Source organism: Papaver somniferum, chromosome 6 (genome assembly GCF_003573695.1).
Source record: "Papaver somniferum cultivar HN1 chromosome 6, ASM357369v1, whole genome shotgun sequence".
NCBI classification, from domain to species: domain Eukaryota; kingdom Viridiplantae; phylum Streptophyta; class Magnoliopsida; order Ranunculales; family Papaveraceae; genus Papaver; species Papaver somniferum.
Genome location: NC_039363.1, coordinates 20,350,246 through 20,376,810, shown reverse-complemented (window position 1 = coordinate 20,376,810; position 26,565 = coordinate 20,350,246). Strand labels below are relative to the sequence as shown.

Below are 26,565 nucleotides of genomic sequence, written 5' to 3'. Positions count from 1 at the left end.
CCTCTAGGGTTTCTGACATGGGTGAAGCGTGAAATTGAGAGATTAGGAGGCCATAGAGTTGGTGAAAGTGGTAATAATGATGGGGGTAGTGATGGGTTAGTGATTTGAGAGCTCGAGTGGTGGTGGTTGAGGCGGCAGGAAGTTGGTGGCGGAGCAGGTGGTGGCAGAATTTTCTCTGCAGACGGAGGTGAGGGAAGATGGAGTCGATGGAGAAGAGATTAGGTGTTGTTTGGTTTAGGGTATAGGGTTCGGTCGCTATGGTGTGTAGCGGGATCATCGAGTTCGATGTTTGGCGAATCTCGACCGTGGGATATGGAGATGAAAGATCAATCTGACGGTGAGATGAAGTGGATCCTGCAGCGACCATTGGATTATACAATACAACAAAATTAACGACACCAGATGGAGTTAGGTGTTGTAGTGTTAAGCGGAAGTATCGAGGTTTGATGCGCAAGTAAAGAAGCGACCGTAGGATGCAGATGCGATCCAATCTGACGGTCGGGAATGGAGGCGGGTATGGATATAGAAAATGGGTTTGGGTAAGGGTTTTTGGGCCTTGGGTATGCCAAGCCCATATCTTTTTCAAGAACAATTCTTCCTTCTTGAAGCCCACTTCTAGCCTTTTGGTCTTGTGCACGACATTCTTCGCGGCTTCCTTGTGTAATTCCTCCCGGCTTTTCACTACTTTTCTTCTCTTTTCGCTCCGCAATTCATCCAAACTTTATTTATTACCTAAAAATGCAAAATTAAGTAAGAAAAATATTTATTCTTGAAAACAATGAAAATACAGAATATGGGATAAAATGTAGAATTACTGCGCAAAAGATGAGTTAAATGCCAACAAAAATATATAGAAATATGCACTTTTTAGCACTCATCAGTCACTTTAGTGCTAAGAAAACTGCTGCTAAAATATTGCAGTGTGGATTCTATTGGCCTTCGTTGTTTAAAAACTCCCACAGTTAGTGCGTTACTTGTGAACGATGCCAGAAATTAGGAACCATTTCCCGTAGGAACATGATGCCCTTGAACCCTATTTTAATTGTTGAGGTCTTTGATGTGTGGGGTATTTACTTTATGGGTCCGTTTCCTAATTCTTTTGGTAACCTATACATCCTTGTCGCCGTAGACTATGTCTCTAAGTGTATTGAGGCGGTTGTGTGTAAAACCAATGACCATAGGGTTGTGATTGAGTTCTTGAAAAATAATATACTTACATGTTTTGGTACACCGCGAGCTATAATTAGTGATGGAGGGTCGCACTTTTGTAATGGGACTTTTAGGCTTCTGCTGAAGAAATATGGTATTACACATAAGGTAGCTACCCCGTATCATCCACAGACTAGTGGTCAGGTAGAGGTTTCCAATAGGGAGATAAAACGTATATTAGAGAAAACAGTTAATCCTAATCAGAAAGACTGGTCGTCTAGGCTTACTGATGCCTTATGGGCTTACCGTACTGCGTTTAAGACCCCCATTGGAATGTCGCCTTATCGGCTTGTTTATGGCAAGGCATGTCACTTACCTGTTGAAATAGAACACATAGCTTATTGGGATGTTAAGCAGCTAAATTTTTCACTTGACAAGGCAGGAGCCCATAGGAAACTCTAGCTCAATGAGTTGAACGAGATTCGTATAGATGCTTACGATAGTGCGAAGGAGTATAAGAACAAAATGAAACTTGTGCATGATAGAAACATATTACGGAAGTCATTTTCTCCAGGTCAAAAAGTTCTTCTCTACGACACTCGTTTGCATCTATTCCCCGGGAAACTACGCTCTCGGTGGACAGGTCCTTTTGTGGTCCGTACTGTTTTTCTCATGGCGCTATTGAGATTGAGACATCAGATGGTACTAGTTCTTCAAAGGTTAACGGTCAGAGATTGAATCCCTTTTTAGAGCCTTTTCCTACAGATGATGTTGAGGAGGTCCCTCTGGAGGACCATGTTTACCCTTGATTGACCATCGAGGCGATTTGTATGTTGTATAATTTTTGTATTCAGTTTTTGGTTTCACTTCACTCAGGTACTATCTTTCCGAACTCTCTCTTTACTATTTCCTCATGTTACTTATATTTTTGGTACTATTCTTTCATGCGAAACATTGAGGACAATGTTAGATTTAAGTTTGGGGGTATGGGAGAAACTTTTTAGTTGCACTTTTGAAACTTCTAGCGTCACATGGTATCCGGTTAGCTAAGTTTACATATTGTTTCTCACCGAAAATATAGAAATTGGAATGCTACAGATAACAACCTATTGAGACATTAGAGAAAAAGACATTGAGATCCTTGAAATTCATGAGAGAACTTATTCTCTTTAGAGGGTAACCGTGATGGACCTAACCATACATAATGGAAAGGCAAGTAGGTCAGGAAATGCCAGAAAGACAAAGAAACCTCACAATGTAGTCTTAGTTACTGGATTGCGACTCTCTCTCAGTAGAAACTTATCATCATCAACAAGCGGAACGACATCAAAATCTATGAAGAAAGTGAAGACGTTTTAGGTTTAGAAGCAACAATAAAAGAGAATAATTCAAAAATCAAAGTTGAAGTTATAAGAGAAAATGATATAAGTTGTTAGAATCCATGATACCAAGACATCACAAGTTGCGAAGATCCAATTTTTGAAAGTCCTTCTCATGGCCATGTAAATTTTTGTCTTGTAATTTGAATGAAAAAAAAACATCATTACGTTCTTTTTGTTCAATAAGGCCATAGGGAAGAAAAAATTTATAAGTCAAACAAGAAATCGAAGAGAAGAGTTAATTGTCAAGGTTCTATGAGGTTCGAGAGTTTATCATCAACAGTTGAATACCGAAGAAGGCGTTGTTTCTACTGGGCACTGTGAGAGAGTCGAAGAAAGATGCATTTTGGTTGCTTTGTTAGTCTGCTTTCAATCTGGCACAAGATCTTTCTAGCACTGGTTTAACTCATCACACGTAATTAGTCCAGCTGTGTAGCAGATGTCCCTCTCATTTTTATATCTCTCCTAATCTTATCCAGCTGTAAAGCAGGGGACGCATCTTACAATATTTATCTAGTTGTATAGCGGATATCTCTTTATCTAGCAGTCGTGTGGATGTGTCTCCCCTTTTCTTCAGTTAGCTTTAGAGCTGACACCTTTAATTTCTCTGGCATTCTAGTTACTTGGAGATAGGTTGATAATATGTATGTCCTCATAGCTCTTTGGATACTTGTGACCAATTAGGAGTAAAGGTTTTTTGGGTACACCTCTGGTAAACCCTCCGGAGACAACACTCCGCCACTAGGGCCACCTAGTGGTTTAACGGCTTACTGCACGTGCTAAGTGTAGTCATTTTATTTTCTATTTGATTTGCTCGAGGACTAGCAAATAATAAGTTTGGGGGTATTTGATAGGCACATTTTTGTGTCTTATATAATCTCAATTGTATATATTATTAGTGCTCGATTTTATATTTATTATGGCTTTTTATGTCCCTGTAGGTATTCTTGGAGAAATAAGCTTTTGCGGCGAAATTGGCTAAAAAAATGGTTTTTGCGCCCGTGGGAGAAAATTACTATACAGACTCTCACTTTGGATAAGGGGTAACCTAATTACTAAGGGGTGACCCATTTCCAGGCATCTGCTAAAGGGAGACCGGAACTGGATAAGGGAAGGTCATCTTCATAATTCAAATACAAGTTTTGGCGGGAAAATGCATGCAGCGAAGAACAGTTTTGGAGATTGAATTTTCGGGCAGTTTCAAAGAGATTCAATGGCCGAAATTGGTTTGTATGAACTCTAGAAGACATTACAAGCCCAGTACAATCAATTGGACCCGGAAAATTGGGCTGGAATACCCGTGAGAAGCAAAGAAAGGGAAAACAGAGTACGTGTTCTCTGTTGGGTTTTTAGAATATTTTTGAGAGATTTCTGGAGGACTTTGACGCTGGATTAACATGTACATGGTCCTATTCAAGATTATGGAAGAGTTTGGTAGCTATTTTATAGCTAACAGCACGTGAAAAAGCTCAACAGAAGCGATTATCATTTCAACTGCATGAGAAGAAGAAAAAGAATAATCGCATATTTAGTCGAGATTTATGGATCTGTTGGGCTATATAAGTGTTGGTTTACATCAAAGAAAAGTTTAGAGAAAAAGAGGAGAGAGTTCAGAGCCGAAACGAGGAAGATACCATTGATTGTTGCTGCTGCTGCTGTTTAAGGAGGAAGACGAAGAACGAAGAACAGACGCTTCTGGAGCGTCGTTCTTCAATAGTACCTAAAGCAGAATAACTGTGTCTTTATTTTGCTGCAGTTCAGAAGTATCGTTTACAGGCAGTCTTATTCGAACATTGTAACAGTGACGCTGTAACATTTATACAGCGTTGCAAAAATTCTGTTAAACACCATATCATCAATAAAAACATCTATTAAGCCATTTTGATCAAGTTTTTGATATGAGGAGCTAAAACCAATCCCAGGGGTGATGGAGGAAGCCATTCTTCCAAAATTTATGTGGTAAAATTTATTTATGCAATTCTTTTATGATTAATTGCACCGAATGAAAATTGAATAAATTATTTTTATTAATTAATTGTGTTTTCTCTTGATGAAATATGCTTGGTTTATTGCTTTTGATATTTCATGCTTGCGATTAACAATGGATGTTTTGAAAATCTGATTTAGGCAATGATTAGAATCACAATTGTTTTTGATTTGAATTATAATGTCTAGAATCGCATGATAATAATTATTATTGAATCACATGAATTTTGGTGAATGGTGAAATCCTAAACCCTGGTCTTTCCATAATATTTACATCACCTTTGAATTTAATTTGTTTTATCTTTATTTTTATTAAGTCTAAAAATTTATTCCTTCACAAGTCTGAAAAGAACCCAGTTTTTACCACTATTACAACATCATTTGAAAAACCATCAGAATGCCAACATTAATGTTGACATTATTAGCATGAAAGATTGTCAAATCGATGTCATTATCACTGATACAGCCACATCCCTTCAGTGGATGCTATCACGTGTTTATGGCAACTCTTATAAGAAAAACAAAATGTTATCCTGGAATTATTTTCAGGATATGGATTGTTTTATGGATCTTCCCTGGCTTGTGATGGGAGATCTAAATTTTGTCCTGGTGCCGGACGAAAAAAAATGGAAGGAGGGGGGGACTATAAACCAAACTGAAAGTCTATTCTTCCGTAATCTTCTAGACAAGGCAAAACTTGCATTGGTGTGGGATTTATAGGATACCCTTATACCTGGTCAAACAAACGCAAGGGTAAGGAATTCGTAGAAGCTAGATTGGATAGATCTCTAGCAAATGATAGCTGGGTAACAGCTTTCCCATATGCTAATCTTCATCATCTTCCCCCTATAGCTTCTAATCATTCAACTATTTTGCTAAAAACCTCACCAATCTGGAAAGATGGTGCAAAGCCGTTTAAATTTTTTGGTTTTTTTCTAGAAGATCCTTCTTGCTTCGAGATCATTGAAGAGGCATGGAAATTGGAAATCCAAGGTTCTTCGGCTTTCTCTCTTGTGTCCAGATTAAAAAATGTTAAAATCATGATAAAAAATGGTGCCATTTTGAGGAGGCCATTTGGAAGCTAAAAGCCACTGAAAATTCTCTTAAACTAGGGGATAGAAACACCATCTTTTTTCATACTACGTCCAAACAAAACTACCGCAGGCTTAGGATTGACACCCTTAAAGATAAGAATGATGAATGGTGTAAAGATAGAGAGGACATTACAAATGTCCTTCTATCTCATTTCTCGGAAATTTCATCCTTAGAGAATAAACAAATCCTACCTTATATCTTGGACTTGATACCAAACAACATATCTGATGAAGAAAACTCTAAACTGATCACTCCACCTCTAGAAGATGAAATCAAATTTTCCTTGTTTGGTATGCAACCAAATAAAGCACCGGGACCTGATGGGTTCCCGCCTATCTTCTTTCAAAAAAACTGGAATCTTATAAAAGGTGATCTGACAAGTACTATACAAGAATTTTTCTAACCTAAATGCCTCCTCAAAGAGTTAAATGCGACTTTCATAACCTTGATCCCAAAAGTGAAATTCCCTCTTGTCCCCGGGGACTTTATACCTATCTCTCTGTGTAACACTGTCTATAAGCTAATCTCTAAGATATTGGCTAACAGACTAAAACCACTCCTTGATAAGTGAAAAAGCGGGGGTCTAACACCACCACCCAGTATTTCGCTTATCAATTTGTATGGACAAACTCCGAAACACTTTCTAGAGAATCAACTAGACAGTCAGACTCAATCTAGGTAAAAGTATCTCAAGGAGTTAATATCCCAATCTCTCAATTTGATCTTTACTCAAGCAAATAGAAATCTGCGAGTCTTTATCAAAGAGAGATGAACTTGGACGGTACCAAAGACCAATGTCCAAGGATCAATCAATATCAATCAGAAACCTTTAGGTCGGACTATACAATTGATTGATCTAACGCGGAACCTGTATTTTTTCTATTATATAAACAAATATAATGCGGAAAAGAAATAACGCAGACACCAGAAGTTTTGTTAACGAGGAAACCGCAAATGCAGAAAAACCCCGGGACCTAGTCCAGATTGAATACACACTGTATTAAGCCGCTACAGACACTAGCCTACTCCAAGCTATCTTCGGACTGGACTGTAGTTGAACCCCAATCAGTCTCCCACTGATCCAAGGAACAGTTGCATCCCTACGCCTCTGATCCCAGCGGGATACTATGCACTTGATTCCCTTAACTGATCTCACCCACAATTAAGAGTTGTTACGACCCAAAATCGCAGGCTTTAACAATAAACAAATTTGTCTCCCACATAAAAGTTTATCAAAGGATAAATAGGATAAATCTGTCTCCCACAGAAAAAACCTAAAGTTTTTGTTTCGTCTTTTGATATATAATCAAGGTGAACATAAACCAATTCATAATCCGGTCTTATATTCCGGAAGAACAACCTAGATTAATCAATCACCTCACAATAATCTTAATCGTGTGGTAGCGAAACAAGACGTCGTGGAATCACAAACGATGAAACGAAGATGTTTGTGATTACTTTTATATCTTGCCTATCGGAGAACTCTCACGATCTCAAGCCAATCAATCTGATTGTACTCGTACGATAGAAGATGCAAGATCAGATCACACAACTACGATAAAAGTAATATCGGTCTGTATTCACAATCCTAATGAAGTCTTCAAGTCGTTAACCCAGTTTGAGAAAAGAAAACCAGAGGGTTAAAGGAGAATCAACTCTAGCTTACAAACTAGTATCACACGGACGTGTGGGGATTATTTTGTAGATATGTTAGATGTCCCCTTATATAGCCTTTCAAATCAGGGTTTCACCTTGCTCACAAAGAAAACGTTATTCACCGTTAGATGAAAACCTGATTTAGATTCAAGATAATATATTTCAACCGTTAGATCGAAATATTAGCTTGTTATACACAAATGAACTGCACGCTTCTAGGTTTGTAAACCGTACCCAAACGTGTGCATTGTTAGTTCAATAATAGTCAACCAAAAGTTAGCCGTTTGAGCATTTCATACCAACCACTTTCTTATTCACCATAACTAGTTCAAATGACTCACATGAACTAGTTAGAGAGTTGTTCAATTGCAAGGAAATCTCATGTACTATACAAGACACAATTGAAGCAAATATGATTCGATCCACATGAATCGGTTCGTGAACTTTATAGCCACGGTTTGCAAAGCATTCCTTAGTATTTATGAGTAAAGTTCAGAAATTATCTTTAGATATATAACCTATACAAGTTCGCAGACTAGGTTCGCGGACTTGAAGTGCTGGAAAGAGTTTTCAAACTCCAATAGAAATTCTCGGGTTCGAGAGCTTCGCTGGTTCGCGGACTTGGCTCATGCAACACAGTTTGATAACTCAGCAGAAATTCTCGGGTTTGAGAACTTCGGCAGTTCGCGGACTTGGCTACTAGCCGATTTCCATCATGGGACGTATGCACATATGTGTTTCCACAACATACTTATGTCCACTATGGTTATGTAATCTAAGCTCTCATTCCAATCATTGAAACATTCTTAGAGGACGTTATACAGTTGTTACACTATTTCTCGTCAAAGAAATTTTCAAGATGATCGATACATACATGACTTGCGTCACTAAGTAAAGAAAAACATGGTCGAAGCGAAACGCTTACCAACACATATTCCGAGATATATATAGGCGAGGTATACTCGGCTCGAAATACCAAATGTGTATAATCTAAGTCTATATATATAGCATACGACTTTTGTCTCTAGAAGTAGAAGATAGAATAGATAGACTTTTGAGTGACGGATAAGTTCAAGTCTTCACATACCTTTTTTTCGAGAAGTTCCACCGGTTACTTGAGTAGTTCTTCCACTTGTATGATGAATCGCCATGAAGTCCTTGAGCTCAGCTACATTTACTATCCTAGTCCGAGGCTTAGCTATAATAGACTAGAAATCAAGACATATAGTTTTGATCACTAACATTGACAAACATGCTTGAGATAGCAAAGCATGCGAGTTTGACCGAGCAGTGCTCTAACAATAAGCTCATCTCCCCCTTCCAATCCTCTTTTGTCCCTGGGAGACAAATCTCGGAAAATGTCATCATTGCCCATGAAATAATCCATACTATGAGAAGTAGGAAGAAAAGGAAAACTGGGTATATGGGTCTAAAGATAGATATGTCCAAGGCGTTTGATAGAGTTGAATGGGAATTCCTACTTCAAACTCTACAAAAACTTGGTTTCGGGGAGCATTGGTGTGACCTGATATCCCAATGCATAAGTACAACAACTACTGTTGTGCTAATAAATGGTTCTCCGACAACTTTCTTTAAACCATCGAGAGGTTTGCGACAGGGAGATCCCCTTTCGCCATATCTCTTCATTTTATGCATGGAAGGACTGTCAAAAGTTCTAAAGGATGCTGAGGAGAAAGGGAAAATCCATGGAATCAAAGTGTCCATTGGTGCCTCACCTATTAGTCATCCGCTTTTCGCAGATGACTTCCTTATCTTTGCAAAGGCAAAAAAAAAGGAACGCAGAAATCTATTAAAAATTCTAGAGTTTTAGTGAGGGTTCAGGCCAATTAATAAACTACAAAAAATCAGATATTTTTTTCGGAAAAAGTGTGAATAATAGGACTGCTAGAGAATTAATTGATATCATGAAAGTTGGAAGAATAAAATTAGAAGATAAATATCCAGGGATGCCCTTGTTTACACATTGATCTAAAATTCGGTGCTTCGAACCAATTCTCGAAAAACTTAAAGGAAGAATACCCGGTTAGAAAGGCATCCACCTCTCCCCTCCGGGTAAAGCTGTCATGGTCAGGCATGTAGCTGATTCCATGGCAACCTATCAAAAGACATGTTTTGTCATTCCTAAAACCATCACAAAAAAATTAGATGCCTCAGTCGGAGTTTCTTTTGGGAGAATAAGGAAGGGCAAGTTAATGGAATGTGCCCAAAAAAGTGGTCTTCCCTAAGTTTGTCCAAAGACTTGGGGGCCTGGGTTTCAAAAAATATGCAGAGATTAATCTGGCCATGATCAATAAGGTTGTCTGGCGTTTGATACACTCTCAAGAGTGTCTCTGGAGAAGTTATTGAATTGTAAATATTTCAGATTTTGCTCTCCTTTGCTTTTATTGGAAAATAAACCAAAACAAAATAGTTCGTGGATGTGAAAATGTTTGTGAAAGGGTCTAAAAATAATACAGAAAAATACTATCCGGAGAGTTGGAAAATGGGGAGTCTATTCTTATTTGGAAACATAATTGGATACCAACTGACTATCCAAACTCAATTACAAGATCTGAAATAGAACCCAACCAAAGCCATCTCAATAGGAATGATAACTGCTATGCTTATAGCACGGAAGGCAGGATGGAAGGAGATAACAATGGAGGTACCGGACAAGAAGACCAGAAGACAGCTGCAAAAGGAAACAATGTAGACGGAGAACTTACTCTTTACTGCTTCTAGAAACTTAATTAACTATTTTAATTTCCTAAATTGTAATATATTTAGTAGGCCTATAAGGCCAGACATCTGTGATAAGGTAAAACGTTTTCTCGAAAACCCCACTATGGGCGTAATGTGAGAAAATGTTCGGTCTGAAAACACTAAGTGGGAATCTTTCCCCCCAACTTAGTCTTCTTCTTTAATCAGAAATGAAGTTTCCGGACGGAGGCGCAAACGGAAAGAGTAGAGGATTTTGGAATTTCAAATCAACAAAGAAAAAAAGAAAGCGAGTATGTCTTTTGCAGTTGAATCCAAGATAGGAGATTATGATTATGATACGAAGATGATAAAGCAGCAGAGAACAGAAGAAGAAGAGTTTATGCAAATTAATGGTGGTGTTGGTGGTGATTTACAGGTTTATCTTCCAATTGAATCGATTTTAGAGTTACAATCAAGACTACCAATCAGATCTCCGATGGGATTGAGCTGCACCAGTAAGTATTTATACAATTTAATCAAAATCCACATTTTAGCAGATCTCACTCAATTTATCCTTTCCTGGAGAATCAACCCAACAGGAGAAGGGACTGTTTGGTTCTACCTCCTGGAGATGAGAAAAGATGCAATTGACGATAAAGACCCTGTGCTCTATCCATATTCACAAACCCGCCTAAAAAACTCCAAATGCGTTTATCCAGCCCAGACTTATGGGCGGGCGGGCGGGCCTCACTGTAATTGGAGGTGCCGAGAAATGCAACGGAAAACAGGACACTACACTTCTGTTCTCCCTCTCCCTCTTATAAATTCAAATTCATACACCTATTTTTTGTCTTCATTACTACTACTATCATCTTACATTCTTCTTCTTCTTTACATGTTCTGTTCAAGAAATCAACAAAGTTTCATTAAAGTAATTGGTGCATTCTTTGCATCTTCTCTTTGTAATCATCAGTACTACTAGTCTCTGCATTCTCTTGAAGAAGAAGAGTTGAAGTTCATACACATAATTATATCTTCTCAGTTAGTTCTCCATAATATTGCATTCTTGTTCTTAATCCTCTTTTCTTGTTCTGCTCAAGAAATCATCAAAGCTTCGTTATAGTAATTGGTGTATTATTTGTTCAAGAAATCAAAGTTTCTGTGCATTCTTTGTTCAAGAACAATGGTGATGATAAGAGATTTGGGTGGGGATCCATCTGAAGATCAGAAGGTAGAGCCTCTTACAAAAACTCAATGCCACATCTGCATAGGCCCTCCAAGGTACTTAAATTTGTTCATTTCTTAGCTCTGCACTTATGGTACATTCTAGGGTTGTTTTTTGTTTCTTTATATGCTTAAGAATTTGATCTTTGTGTTGAAATTAATACTCTACATAATTCTCATATACTACTACTTTCTTGCTTCTTGTTGTTATTAGCAGAGTGCCCCTTTGCTGTTCTATCTCAAACTTATAGTATTTGTTTACTTCGTTGTATGAATTTTTTACTCTGCACTTACATGATACATTCTAGGCTTGTGTTTTGTTTCTTTACATGCTTAAAAATTTGATCTTTGATTAGTATCATACATAATTTCTTACCTATGAATTAGTACAGTTATGATTCTAGCCTAGGGTTGTTTTTTGTGTCTTTATATGCTTAAAAACTTGATTTTTGGGTTGAAATAAGTGTACATAATTCTCATATACTACTTTCTTGCTTCTTGTTATTAGCAGTGTGCCATTTGCTGTTCTTTCTCAATTTTATATTTCATTGTGAATTTCTTAGCTATGAATTAGTAGAGTTCAGATATTTATGATTCTAGCCTAGGGTTTTTTTTTTTTTACTTCATGTTGAAATTACTAATCTACATAATTCTCATGTACTGCTTTCCTGCTTCTTGTTACCAGAGTGCCCTCCTTTCCCTTTGCTATTATCTCCCAGAGTTACTGCAAACTGCAATCACGATACCCTGAAAAGACATTGAGTATAACATCTGTTGAAGAGGGGTGGAGTTCCAAAGATGACTGGGAACAGAGAGCTGAGTTAAACGTATTAAGATTCCTGAAGTATACTTTAGAAGCAGAAGAATTCCATATGTTATCATGCAAATCTTTGATCTGTCTATATAGTAAGCGTTTCAGCTACATATGCAACCCAGCATCAGGAGAACTCAAACGTATTACACCGATTAATCATCAGAGAGATGGGATTGGGTTTGGATTCGATGCAACAGAAAATCAGTACAAGCTAGTTTTATTGCATTTGACTGATGATTTGACATCGTGTGATATTTTAACACTTGGCACCAATTCAAGGAGCAGAGCCATAAATGATGACCCGGCCGTGCCTACATACAATGCAAAAGCCTCCTGTCCTACGACAATACGAGAATCAATTTACTGGATTACAACGCCAATAATGGATGTCCTAAGCTTCAACGTTGAAAGCAGGAAATTCAAATTAATCCCTGCGGCCATGGACCCGATTGATAGTCAAGAGATACGAGTCCAGAAAAATATATTCTATAGTTTGGGTGAAGCACTAGGAGATTTATGTATGGTGTATCACAATGGAATTAGTAAGCGTCTTTGGGTATGGACACTGATTGAGGATGCAGTCCGCAGTGATGAAGAACATCAATGGTGTTGGAGATATAACATTAATCTTACAGATCTTCCGGCTCATACTGTACCATGGCATCGTGTTACACTGATAAGCGTTCGAGGTGGGAGGATTATATTGTGGTCGACATTGATGGGATTAGTTTCATACTTTGATGAACCCAGGTTGGTTGACAGACTAGCCAAGAATGTGGTTCATAAGGTATTGGATTATGAGTTTGAGAAAGTATTGTATAAGACTTTAGGTTGGTGGAATCAGGCAGCTGTTTATGAGAAAAGCTCAACTCCTTCGGATGATATTACTATTGAAGAAGAACTAGCTGTAACCAGCAAATTCAGGTTAGCTTCGTTTTCTTGATTCTCTCTCTGACTATCAACAACATTTATTTCCAGTTTTTTTTTTCTTCTTCTACATATTGAGCTAGGCTTCTACTGTTTGCGGTTTTTGAATCGGATGATGTCAATTCATTATCGATTTAAAAGAAGACAATTTATTTTGTAAACGTAAGCAATTATCAAATATAGTGAATTCATTATCTTTGCTTAATTTTACTACATGTAGATGTTGTTAGATGTATTTATATGCAAACATCAATTTCATTTTACTACGCAATTGATCACTTATACTAACCTTATCCAATAACTGAGCTTCACTAAGCATAAGCAGGTTCTTTGCCCTCTTTGTAACCATCATAATGAGTCTTCTCAGCATCTGTTTGTTGAATGCAACATCTTCATATCTGTTCTTAACAACATTGATTTAAATTGTGTGCAGTTGCTGCAAGGTAAGGATATTCATTCCTGGATTAAACTTCGGTTTGATAAATATGTCAATTTTAGGCCAAATAACACCAACCAGTTTAACACAATATGTTTTACAATGTGGCAAATATGGAAAACTAGGTGCAGTGTGTGTTTGAGATTGTGCAGGTCAATGCAGATGCTATTACTATGAGCATAAAAAATCACATGTCTGATTGGTTAAGAATCCAGGGTAGCTCATCCATAAACAGAAGAGTAAACATAGCTGCTTTGGCTCCAAAACACTGGAAAAGTCCAGCTGCTGATGATATCAAAGTTAATTTTGATGCAGCATTCTGCAAATTTACTAAGATCGCAGGCATAGGACTAATCTGTCGTAATGTTGCAGGTAGAAGCAATGGAGCTAGGGGAGTTTCAGCAAAAGCTTTAGATCCAGAGCAGGCGGAAGCATTGGGTGCATTTGAAACAATAAAATGGGCTAAAGACAAAGGAATAACAAGATTACATTTAGAAGGGGATAACCAAAGGGTGGTGAATGCTTTGAATGGAAATATTGGAGCAGTCAATGCAGGGATAATTATAGATTCAATCTTTCTTCTTAACAAGTTTAGTGTCAAATGAGTGAAATGCCTTATATTTCTGGCTGGCCAACTGACTGAAAGTGTCCACCTAATTCCATTAGAATCATCTTCTACTTTTTTTTTTCTTTTCTTTTCTTTTCTGCTGAGCAGTCCATTTTAACTTATTATGCCCAAAAATGAAAAGCACACACAACTAGCTTCTACATTTTAATTCACTTCAAATGTTTACTGAAATGACAAACCTATAAATTGCTAGCTAGAAATCAGGCCAAACTGGTTAATTTCTTGCAACAGGGCCAGACCAATGGTTATGTAGGCTCAATCAAGTCCTAAGCCCAAACAGAAAAGCTTGTCGGTATCTGGAAACCGAAGAAGAAGCTCAATTTCTACTAGCATGAGTTTTCGATTTCCCTCCGTTTCTTATTAGGATTTCGTTTTCTTTCCTGGTAAGATTTTGTTTTCTTGGTCTTAGTATACTTTGATGAGGGGTATATATATATATATATAGAAAATAAGGCCTTTAGCATACTAGAAAAGCAAATCGACAGAAGATTTTGTCGGTCATCCAAGCACCGGAGATTGATTGATTGATTGTCTCAACTTAGAACTCACTTTTTGGTTTTTGATTTTTGTTATAGTACTTACTACAAGCTTGATCGCTAATGGATTCTCTTCCCACGGATATCTTAGTAGAACTCCTTTCTAGGGTTCCAGTTGAATCTATCTTGGAGTGCAAATTAGTTTGTAAACGTTTTGGAACTCTCACCCGCGGAAGTGAGTTTACTAAGATGCACCTCAGACGCCAGCTTCAGGTGGAGGAGCCATGTCTCTTTTTTGCTTGCCGCATTTCCATGTCCGGCAACAGAACGTTACTTTTCAACGGAGGACAGGTAAGTGATAGGATTAGCGTTGATGAGAAATACATTTACAATCAAAATCTGAAAAGGGTCTATCATCCTCGTATGCACAATAATGTTTCGTATAATCACTTAGTTGGCTCCTGCAATGGTTTGGTTTGTGCATTTCAACACCACCATTCGGTTATAGATCCCATCTATATTTGTAATCCCCTTACCAGAGAATACGTTTATCTTCCTCAACTAGTTGAGCCTGATCTCGGTCGTGTAAAGGGAGGAGAGGTTTACATGTATGGTCGTATAGCTTGTGGATTTGGGTACGTTAAATCAACCGATGAGTATAAGGTTGTAAGAATCCGTTACAAAAACAACGGGTTCGCTGACGGAAATGTTGAAGTATACACACTTGGCAGTGGTCGTGGGTGGAGAGCTTTAGGTACAGTTTTGTATGGACTGGAGAAGAGTGGTACTTATGCAAATGATGCTATTTACTGGATTTCGTACGACAAAGTTGTGGCCTTCGACTTGGCTAATGAAGAGTTTCGATTCCTACCAGTCCCTCCTTATATGAAAAACCGTGACTGCGGACTTGTAGCACTCGGAAGGCATTTGTGTCTTTATATAAATTGGTCCAATGCAGTAGAAATCTGTTACTTGATAGAAAGTAGCGAATCGAAGGAGACCTGGTGTACCGAGTTTTTTATAGACTTATTTGAAGCCGTAACAGGCTTTCGTGGAGGGAAATTCCAGCCGATTTTACTTACAAACAACGGAGAGATCATATTCTTATGCGATGAATCTGTGCTTTATTGTTATGACACGAAAACCACAATTTTGAAGATGATTTCCAACGACGCATCAACTGATTACATCAGGCATGTCGAAGCAATTGCTCACATAAACACCTTTGCGTCATTGGAAGCTACGGGAGAAAATTCAAAGAAATACACAACAGCTCTTCCACGACGGGTTCCACGCCCGGTTCGTACTCCATGGGATGATGTTGCTGATGAGGTATACCGAGTTGCTCCTAATGAGGAAATTGATACAACTTGTTTCGGGTTCGAGCCTTTCGGGAGATCATTTTAATTAAGGATAATATATATATATATATATATATCTTTGGATTTGATTACTAACATCCTAGAGATATTGAATGGCTAGTTTGTGTGGAATTCGAGTTGCATATATAATTCACCACTTAGTAAGAATCCTATTTTCAGCCATACAAGGTAATGACAAGATAGAATTACTGTGTGGTAAAATCAATAACTCCATATCCGTCATATTTTATCATGACAATAATGTCCTTATTTCATTAGTGTTAATGACAATAATTAGAGTCTAATACTAATAATCAGTAGTTAATGTTAATGATTAGTGGTTATTGTCAGTGATGATTATATAGTGTTCGTTTCAATTTCAATTGAATTTTTTTTTGATTTATTTAAGTTAGGGTTTATTAAAGAAGAAGAATAAGAAATTAGACTTTTGAGATCGGATGAACTAATAGATAATTATGATTTGTTTATAAGTACAGAGGTAGACTTCTAAACAAGGTTTAATGTCCTTTTCATAAGTTGGATTTGTCAAAAAAATTGAATTGTTACCACCTAAATATACTGATCATAGAAACGGTTCGGCTGACAAAAAACATAGGTTCGGATGATAATTTGTTTTCCGTTTTGTTTTCTTCTCTGACGATCAAAAACATTATTTTCCATTTTGTTTTCTTCTGCCAATCATTATTGATCAAATAGAAGACAATTGTTCATTTAAATGTAAGCAATTATCGAATCCTTCATCATGTTTACGAATCAGTAGTAAAAGCTTTAATAGGTTTGTCTTAAACAAACTTTTATTCATAATGCGGTACTGGTGAACGGCTTGAAGGTGGAATTCTTAAAAGTAAATCAGGTACTTCTACTTTGTTGTGATGGAGTTTCCAGGGGAAAATCCTGGTGAAGTTGGGTAGTGTCATTATAGGCAGGAGTTGGGATGGAAGCTTTGTGATAGTAGTTTCAGGTGGTGGTGAGTAGGCTATCCAAGGTTAACTTTTTGCAGGTTTGTTTTACATCAAATTCTAGGGAAGTAGTAATTGCTTTCCATTTTGGGTTGCTGCCTTGGTTTGCAATTGCAGAATGGAATATAATTATGGTGCGTACCATCTACACTTCTAGGAGAGCTTTTCTGACGTGCATGTAACCTCATTGTCTCCCATATCAGGCAGTTGAGATCTTACAAATTCTACTAATATTGATGGATCTGTTAAGAAGTTCTAATAGAGAATCACCTACCTTAAATTAACCTTCGTACTCTTCCTCAAAAAGAATCACCTCAAACTTAAAATACGCGAGCTTAATTGAAATGACAAACCTATAATTTCTTTATTTTATTTTTGATGCAAAGAACTACTTTTATTCAAGCCTTAATATTACATAACTTCTTGCTAACCATCTCGTCCTTTATAATTTTTGCAAAATCTTCTGGGATGTTACACGAAAAATCAAGGAATTGTTATCTCTAGCTCTGTTAGCTATTACATGGACTATTTTATTAGCAGGTCTTTTCATATGACTTACAAAAAAAAAAACACACAGTAAAGTGGAAACTAAATGCCTTTTTTCATCTGCAAGCCCTTGACTCATCCAGTGAACTGTGGGGATGGCATTGCTGATAGAACTAACAACATTCTGACAGTCCGATTCAAAGATAATATTTTGTAACTTCAAGTCCTTGGCCTATAATATTGCATGTTTTATGGCCAAGCATTCCTCCTGATCTGCATCTAATCCTCCATTGAAGTGCATGCCTCTGGATGTACCTGTAGAATCTCTTATGATTAGGTCAATACGAATTTTCTTAGTAAAGTGGTCAAAATATGCGTCTATATTCATTTTCAGTTGATGATTAGGTGGAGGACTCCAAGCTTCCGTACTTTCTACCAGGAGCTTATTAATTAAGATTCTACTTATAGCCTGACATATAATGATTCACTCCATCCTTGAAACCTATTTTCAAAAGATTCCCGAATAGAATTGAAGGAGTTAGATTTAGACTTTCCAAGAAGGATTGGCAGCCCCAAATATTTATCAGTAGAGCAAAGTTTTCTAACTCCCAGTTTTCTAACTATGCTTAGCTTTTTAATATGAGAAATGTCGCTAGAGATGAAAGCAGCATCTTTTGCAAAATTTATCACCTGATCAGACAAACTACCAAGTTGCTGACGTATAGTATTTATATGAGCAAGACCTATTGAATCATCTTGGAAAAATAATATACAATCATCAGCGAAAAGCAGATAATTAATTTGGATTGAGTTGTGAGTAACTCGAATTCCATGAATCTGTTTATTGATCTTTGCATATTCCAAGGATCTATAGAGGTACTACATAGACATGATGAAGAGGTAGGGATACAATGGGTCTCCCTGACATAACCCTCTGGATGGAATATAAGAGTTGCAAATACTACAATTGAGACTGGTAGAAAGAGATGTCATAGAAATACATTGTTGAATGATAATTCTCCATTCTTCACGGAAGCCCAAATGAAGAAGCATTTTATCGACAAAATCCCATTCAATATCAAAGGCCTTTGATATATTTAGTTTAAGAGCAACTAATCATGTTTTCTTTTTTTGATTATTTGATGGAGTGAATTAGCTCATGAGCCATTATAATACCGTCATTAATGAATCTTCTAGGGACATAAGAAAATTGAAAGGGAGAGATGATCTTTTCCAACAATGTTTTCATTCTTAGTACAAGAAGTTTTGAAATGATTTTGTAGGAACAATTACATAATCCGATTGGCCTGTAATCATTTGGAATAACAGGATATTGTGATTTCGGAATCAAACAGGTTATAGCTTGATTAATATCATCTGGCATTTTCTTTGTTTTAAAGAAGTTTTGGTCCATGAGGGTTCTTTCATCACCAATAATAACCCATTGGGACTGGTAGAAGCCTGCAAGGAAGCCATCTGGTCCCGGAGCACTCCATCTAGATATGCTTTTAAGCGTATTATGTACTCCCTCTGTGCCACATATATAGGCGGATTGTTAAAACCTCTTAGATTAAGAATTGTTTCTTGATTTTATAAACCCATGTTTTTTCCTGTTTTACCATTTATTATTTTCCCTATGTTAGAGACATTAACTCAATTGTGAAGATAACCAAGCAAAATAAATAAGGATAAAATGGTTAAAAGTCATCTTGAAATTGACACTCCGCCTATCTAATGGTACAAGGAAAAGACAATATTCCGCCTATATAAGAGGTACGAAGGGAGTATTTATTATTTTGTTGGTATCATCAATAACATTTAATTGTCTTCCTGAGTAATGTCTGGTTGAATGAGATGGAAAGAGGAGTTGTGAAGCTGAGGAGAAGTGGTTGAAGATATTGAAGAGAAATGACTTTTAAGAAAATTAGCTAATTCCTATATTTTATGGTACCATTTACCTCTTGAATCTCTAATAGAAATGATATTGTTTCTAGACATTTTCCTATAAGCCATGGAGTGAAAATAAGCCGCATTGTTAACTACATCTTTAATCCAATTATCTCTTGATTTTTGTTGTTAGAAATCTTTTATTTTCTCCCAATGACTTAGATATCAACAGTAAGTTGGATTTGATTGCTAGTATAATCACTATAAGGAAGAGATTCAAGATATGATAGCTGCTTTTAAAAATATTTTATGTGATTACCAATGTAACCAAACTCTTCCATGTTCCATCTAGCTAAATCTTTCCTGGTGATAATCAGTTTCACAGCTAAACTGTGAGACCTTGTTGAAAAATTCCATGATTGGTTAATAAGCACGGTACATGAAGAATCTCTAAGCCAGCATCTATAGAATTTCTAGGCTTGCAGCTCTCAAGTTCAGTAATTAAGAGAATTGGACAATGATTCGAGACCCTGAATGGAAGATGATATAGTTTAGAATCTGGATCTTCTATTTGCCAGCCCAAACCAATGGTTATATAGTCTCAATTAAGCTCTTGGCCCAAACAAATAATTTCTCTGGTATCTCGAAAACGACAGATGAAGAAAGCTTAATTGAGTTACTGGACACGCCACATTATATCTACATTGCTGCATCTTAAACCCACGTCAATTCTACTAGCATGAGTTCTGGATTTCCCTTGTTGCGTTTGCTAAACTAGTCTTAGTGCTAGATGACTTCCATATATATATTCGTTCCTAGTTCTTCTTTGGTTTCCTAGTTACTATATGATTTTCTTTTAGTCTTACTATCTTAGCACTTCGATAAGGGTATATATAATAGGATGATTCTTGGCGGACTGCCAAAAAAACGACTGGAAAAACCGCACAATCTCAGTTTTTCTGTGTGGTCCCGATAGATCCCGTGAGGACAACAGGGAATCCGACTTTTGTGAGATATTTTGGGTCGGTTTTTTTATCAGACAGTTTTCCTGGCTGGGTGTGAATCATTTTTGTATATAATAAGGTCCATCCGGACAAAGATCAATTAATAAAGTTTTAAAATAATTAACATTTGTTTCCATCTTTATAAAAATTAGTTTATTTTTTCGAGTTGGAATGCTCCAAGAGTTATTCATTATTATGTTTAGTCCCACATAGCTTAGGGTACCAATTTCCTTCTCTCTAGCCTGCTTTATATACTACAGCTTCATTTGGGAGTTGGCAAAGTAAAAATCAAATTTCAGCCAAATGAAGCAGTAAATTTGGCTTTTCTTCTTTCTTAATATACCTAGTCCAATAGTAAATAGGAAAAGTAACTTTTTCTACTTGTTCCTCCTGAAGTTGAAGAATGAAGATGAAGAGAGAGGAAAGAAAGGGCGTAATTGACAATTAAGTCCCCAAACTCCTCTATCAATATCGCAAACCGCCTAAGAAGTCCGAATGGGTCTATCCGAACAAAGACTGCAACGGTTAGCTAGCTCTCTCAGAACAGGACACTTGTATGTACTATGTCTCTTCCTAAAACCCCCTCCCTCCCTCTTTATAAATTTGAAATTCATACACCTTCTTCATTCTATGATCCTGCATTCTTTGGCTATTCATCTTCTCTACTTGTTCTGCTCAAGAAATCAAAGTTCTAAAGTAAACCCCTCAATCCTCTTAATTGAAGTTTCATCATAGTAGTAATTCGAGCATTGGTTTTTCAAGAAACCAAGGCTTCATCAATAGTAGTATTCTGTGCATTCGTTGATCAAAAACAATGGTGAAGAAGATAGGATTGGGATCCATCTGAAGATAAGGTGGTAAAGCCTCTTACAAGAATTGGATGTACTAGCTTCATAGGACCTCCTCAAAGGTACTTAAAATTGTAGTCATTTCTTTGTTAATTTCCTACTCTGATATGGTACATTCTAGGGTTACGTTTTTCTTTCTTTATATGCTTAAAGATTTGATCTTTTTGTTGAAATTAGTGTGCATAATTCTCATATATACTACTTTCCTTATTAGCCCTTTGCTGTTCTGTCTCAAACTTATATTTTTTGTGAGCTATGAATTAGTCATAATTATGATTCTAGCCTAGGGTTGTTTGTTGTTTCGTCAAAAGATTTGATCTTTGTGTTCAAATTACTGGTCTACATAATTCTCATATATGCTACTTTCTTGCTTCTTGTTAGCAGAGTGCCTTATGCTTTTGCTGTTCTGTCTCAAACTTACTAGTATTACCCTGAAAAGACACTGAGTATAACATCCATTGAAGAGGGGTGGAATTCCAAAGATCTTAGAGGATGGAAAGATCTTGGAAGGTACTGCAGAAGAATTTAAAATGTTGTCATGCAAATCTTTGATCTACCTATATGGAGACCAATCCAGCTATATATGCAACCCAACAACAGGTGAGTTCAGAACTCTTGCAATGCTTAATCAGAGGAATGATGGGATTGGGTTTGGATTTGATGCAACAGAAAACCAATTCAAGCTAGTTTTATTGCATTTAACCGAGAACTTAACCTGGTGCAATATTTTAACTCTTGGCACCAATTCATGGAGCAGCACTAAAAATGATGACCCAGCTGTGCCTAAATACAATGGGAAAGCCTACTCTCCTACAACAATAGGAGAATCAATTTATTGGATCACCACCCCAGTAATGAATGTTCTATGTTTCAATGTCGAAAGAAGGAGATTCAAAGTGATCCGTTATCACTGGACTGTTAGTAAAAAGAGACTACTAGAGAAAAATATGCATGGTGTGTCACAACGAAGTGGATAAGAAACTTTCTATATCGATACTGGATGAGGATGAATTTCCTAGTGATGAGGAACCTCGATTTTGGGTCGAATATGAGGTTGATCTGAAAGATATTCCGGCTCATACTTTACCTGGGTATCATGTTACATTGGTAAGCGTACGAGGTGGGAGGATTATATTGAAGAGACAACGGTGTTTGAAAGAGAAGATGGTGATGATGTTTATGAAGATCACATCCATAAGTTTGATGGAGTAGTGTATGCAGCTTCGGTCGTTTATGAGAAAAGCTCAACTCCTTTAAATGATATGTTACTATTGCAAGAGAACTAGCTAGTTAGTATTGTATCCAACGAATTCGGGTTAGCTTAGTTTCCTTGATTCTCTTTTCTAACGATCAACAACATTGTTTTCCAGTTTATTTTTCTTCTACGATTTTTACTGTCATAGATGTTTTTGTTGCTTCTATTGTTTGCAGTGTTTGAATCGAATAATATCAAAATCTGAAAGAAGACAATATATTTTGTGAATGTAAACAGTTATAGTGTCGCAGTTGCTTCTATTGCAGATTTTCTTTGTTTTTGGTTTCTTTCAGGCTTTGTGTTTGCCCTTTATAATAGGTTTTAGACAACCTTTTACTGAAAAGCAAAAACAAAAGAAAGCGGAAATCCAACTATCAGGCAATTATGATCTTAAAATTCTATGGATCTGTTTAAGAAGCTGTAATGGAGAATCACCTACCTTATATGAACCTACGTACTCTTCCTGAAGAATCACCTCATACTTGAATACGAAGTCACTGTCTGTGGGAGTTGAACCCACAACCTCGTGACTAAAAGCCATGCGTTCTACCTGTTGAGCTAAGACAGCCAAAGGGATGCTATAGGAGTGAGTACAACACATATCTTCACTTTGCTGATTTGCGCTACTACTTTAATCAGTTTTAAACTAAAGAGCATGACTTGGTTGATCATCTTCATCTTACCAAGGACGGATCTTCATATGCCTCAAGTCCTGATAAATATATGCATGATGACTAATGAATCAGATAATTATTGAGAGATATAAAGTAACAATTGAACGTCAACCAGCCCTGAACTTCATCATAGTATAGAGAAAACAATACAAATGGGATAAAAGCAATACTTTAACAATTTTAATTCTATTTTCCAGTTCAAAGTATACCCGACAGATGTGATTGTGAAGTCAGCAAGATTTTGTTCTTAAAAAGAGGGAACCTATTATTCCAGTTTCAGCAAATGCAAAACGAAACACTGTTTAGTACACCAATAGGAGTAGCATACCCATTCTAAACAGCTAAAGTTCTATGTTCTTAACAGGAAGCCGACTGAACTGCTATAGTTCTTCGCTCACATTTTTTAACTGAATTTTTGTGCTTGCAACCATGTGGAAGAAAGATCTATTCAAAATTCACACGAATAACAACCATGTAGAGTAAGCTAACATGGCCCATGGTGTACAAATGTGGCCACTACCACCACATTAAGTGATTCAGTATAAAATAAATCGTCACAATGCATCACCACTTCATGTCAATGTCTCACACAATTCCAGTGCAGTTCTGAAGTGCCAAGAAAGAAGAAACAGAAGCATGACTTACCAAATTTCCTGCTATGGGAAGACTGATATCCCCGCATGCTAGTATCCTGAAATCTGAAGCTGATGGCAATGCGCAACACTTAACACAATTCATTCAGAAGTCTCCCCAGTAATACCATGTCAGGAAATCAAATTGCAGTTTAATCCTATTATTCAGTTACTTTCTCAATAGATTACCAGGATAGACACAACTGATAACACCATGAGCTTCACCTTTTTTTACAAATCCCAGTCCCCTGATATGATTCCATAGCCTTTAGTTCCATAGAAAACATTAAGACCATCACGATAACACCCAGCATGAGCATACTTCCCTGAAATCCAATTTCAAGGCAATAAATTAATGAGGAAAGAGTATGTTCTTTGATGGTCTGAGATACAATTAGAAAAATATTCAACAAAATTAAAATACAGTTTAGCAAAAAATAATCAATGCACACGATTTAATCTAGGTTCGGCTCACAATTAGTTCAATATCTGAGCCAGTGCTCATTTGTCATAACTTATAACCAACATAATTTATTTTCTGGTCACAATATGATCCAAAAGCTAAAGCCTAAAACCTCGTACATTGTTCAATTTTTACAAAATTTTGATTCTTAAATAATTGACATCATTTTCAAAGATTTATCAGCCATTTATTTGTACTAGCAACATCTAGTTAACATTTTCAATTATTAATTTTTATTGTTCCCTTGGCACGAAATAAAAGATACAGGTAAATGTAAACGTATCACTTCATTGTATCAATGCACATCTTCGGCATAAAATGTATAAACAGTGGGATGAAGATTGCATACTTAAACCTCTTTGACATCCATAGTTCATAGAGACAGTTAAATATAGTGGTCTAACCAGGAAAGCATAATGCACAAATACAAAAGTAACCCCAGGCTATACAGTTGCCAGGAGTTGCACATACTTTACAAATATGAAAATTATGGATAATCAGATTAGACAATAAACTTTTACCCCAGTAACCGCAGGACATAAATATTGGTAGAATGACCTGGAAACAAACCCTCTTCAAAATGTAGACTGTAATATTGGTGAAAGTTGAATTCCTACCTGAAAAATGTAGAATGTAATAGCATTAAGCGAGGAGCCAAAACATACTTCCACATTTATAACGCCTAGGTAATAATTAAAGCCAAAAAAACCTACAGATCTCATTGCCAGTATAGAGATTAAGAGCTTTTTTGTCCTCAAAGTATAATGCTGGTCGCATTTCTCCTGTACATATTATCTCCCCTTTCAAGAGACCCAAAGCGAAGAATTTTCCAAAGCACCAACAAGGCATTTTGATTCCACCAAAATGCATGTCATACAAAGCCTGAAAAGGGGAGTAGGTGAGATGCAATGTAGGCCTCAAAAATGGCGGACTCAAAGGAACGAAGTAATAGTAAGACTACCATGCTCGCATTAATCATCAGTGCGTACAAATAATTAACTGCGCTCAGCATAAAACACCGCAGAAAGACCAGATATTTATTTGCAAGAAAGAGCAGAGCAAATTTATCAAGCCCTGGCACATGCGAAAGATAAAAACTGGGTATCTTGATTCTTGTATGAACTTAAGTGATGTCTCTAGCATTTTGATGGAAGTAATAAGCTGCAGAATGATGCAAAGATCATGTTTGCAACAAAGAACTCGAAAGCACGGGAGCCTTCAGGTTTGCCAGAAAGCAAATTGGAAATAAAGGAAAAAAATAATTAACATTAACTGATAAATGCAGATGCCTTATAATAAGCTAGACTCAAAGAAGCATTTTAAGAGCATTACTAACCTTCTTGTGTCATGGAATGTTCTTTCCCTTTCTCTTTCAGGAGTTTGTTTCGCCTGCACTTCTTTAACCGATTATTATTGGAGGACACAGTTACTTATGCTTGTTTGCGGTTGTAATGAGTTCATTATGTGGCTGGTAGTTTCAAGGTGCGTTCCACTTCCGATCGTTAGGCTTTGACACACCTGGTGTAGGATTCATAATCTTACTGGTCTGGACCGTCTGGTAAATCACATTTTGAAGTGGGGGGTTCTCATTTCTTATAAAGATTTAATTTTAGATGCAATACAAAAGTAACATGAAGAATATCTTTAAATTTTTCAATGACAGGAGAGAAACTTAGAAAAATAATCCATATAAACTTAGATAAATAATTCATAAATAATCCATCTTAAAGATAAATCTGGAGTTGTTGTTTGCTTACCTGGTGCAATAGTAGTTCAAGTGAGTTTTCCTATTTATTTTTAAATGGATCCCAGAAGAAATCTCTATTAAGTAGTGAAACATGTTTAACCTGGACAAAGTCAGAAGAAGAAAAGGGTCAGAATCACTCTAGAATAGTTTAATCCATATGGAATTCTTCCCAAGATTTTCTTTCATAATAACTCTTAAATACTTTCTATCAATCTAGGGTTAATTAAGAAATTTGATTTTTCTGCAGTAACCAAACCAAATTCAATATTCAAAGTTGATGCTAATCAGAAAGGAGGATGATGATATACCATTATTAGAGTTGTTGAGGTTGGAGGAGAAATAAGTTGGGAGGCGGAGAAAAGAGTACCCTTCATAGTTTTAGGTGGGGGACTGCTCCCATTCCAGCATTTTGGAGGCTGGGCATTGTACACTGACTAAAAGGGGGTTTTGGTCACCCTTCAACGGCTCCACATTAGAGGTTGGGTGAGGAAGAACTTGGATTTTATCCAAACCAATTCGTATTGCAGTGGGTGAACGTCCAATCCATTTCTCGTCGGAATAGGTGCGGATGAACTTTTGAAACCGATTGTTTTTCGGGTTGGATAGAATGACATATCACCCGTCCGTCGCCTAAAGAGTGAGCAAGGTGCTTATATTTAGAAGCCAGAAAAATAACCGGCATCGAAAAAAAAAGAAAGGGATAAAGTTAAGAATACTATGGATTTCGTATGTATGATTACAAATATTTTCTTTTTATA

General features: G+C 36.8%; 3 protein-coding genes across 11 annotated transcripts; 2 read left to right on the top strand and 1 right to left on the bottom strand.

Annotated features, from left to right (window-relative positions):
• The first annotated feature begins 10,702 nt into the window (after positions 1-10,702).
• Positions 10,703-14,056, top strand: LOC113287141 (F-box/kelch-repeat protein At2g43445-like). The gene is made up of 3 exons (XM_026535819.1): positions 10,703-11,246; positions 11,875-12,927; positions 13,739-14,056. Exons 1-3 carry the CDS (start codon positions 11,149-11,151, stop codon positions 13,740-13,742), a joined length of 1,155 nt encoding a protein of 384 aa, XP_026391604.1. The 5' UTR covers positions 10,703-11,148; the 3' UTR covers positions 13,743-14,056.
• Positions 14,057-14,593: 537 nt separating this feature from the next.
• On the top strand, positions 14,594-15,877 carry LOC113290618 (F-box protein At3g07870-like). Its single transcript, XM_026540203.1, has one exon. It carries the CDS (start codon positions 14,594-14,596, stop codon positions 15,875-15,877), a length of 1,284 nt encoding a protein of 427 aa, XP_026395988.1.
• Positions 15,878-21,822: 5,945 nt separating this feature from the next.
• LOC113287139 lies at positions 21,823-26,198 on the bottom strand. 9 transcript variants are annotated; one of them, XR_003329754.1, is made up of 10 exons: positions 26,116-26,198; positions 25,818-25,907; positions 25,397-25,615; positions 24,774-24,942; positions 24,582-24,677; positions 23,823-23,923; positions 23,611-23,688; positions 22,975-23,003; positions 22,731-22,849; positions 22,493-22,627 (listed from the first exon to the last, which is right to left on the bottom strand). XR_003329754.1 is itself a non-coding variant. In XM_026535818.1 (8 exons), the coding sequence occupies exons 4-8, from the start codon at positions 24,928-24,930 to the stop codon at positions 22,966-22,968; spliced, it is 402 nt and encodes a 133-aa protein (XP_026391603.1). In that variant the 5' UTR covers positions 24,931-24,942; positions 25,397-25,615; positions 25,818-25,907; positions 26,116-26,198; the 3' UTR covers positions 22,634-22,965. The 9 variants fall into 9 exon arrangements, 1 of the variants encoding a protein (XP_026391603.1); XR_003329753.1 differs by having other exon boundaries at positions 22,731-23,003; XR_003329750.1 differs by having other exon boundaries at positions 22,494-22,627; positions 23,611-23,923.
• Positions 26,199-26,565: the final 367 nt, after the last annotated feature.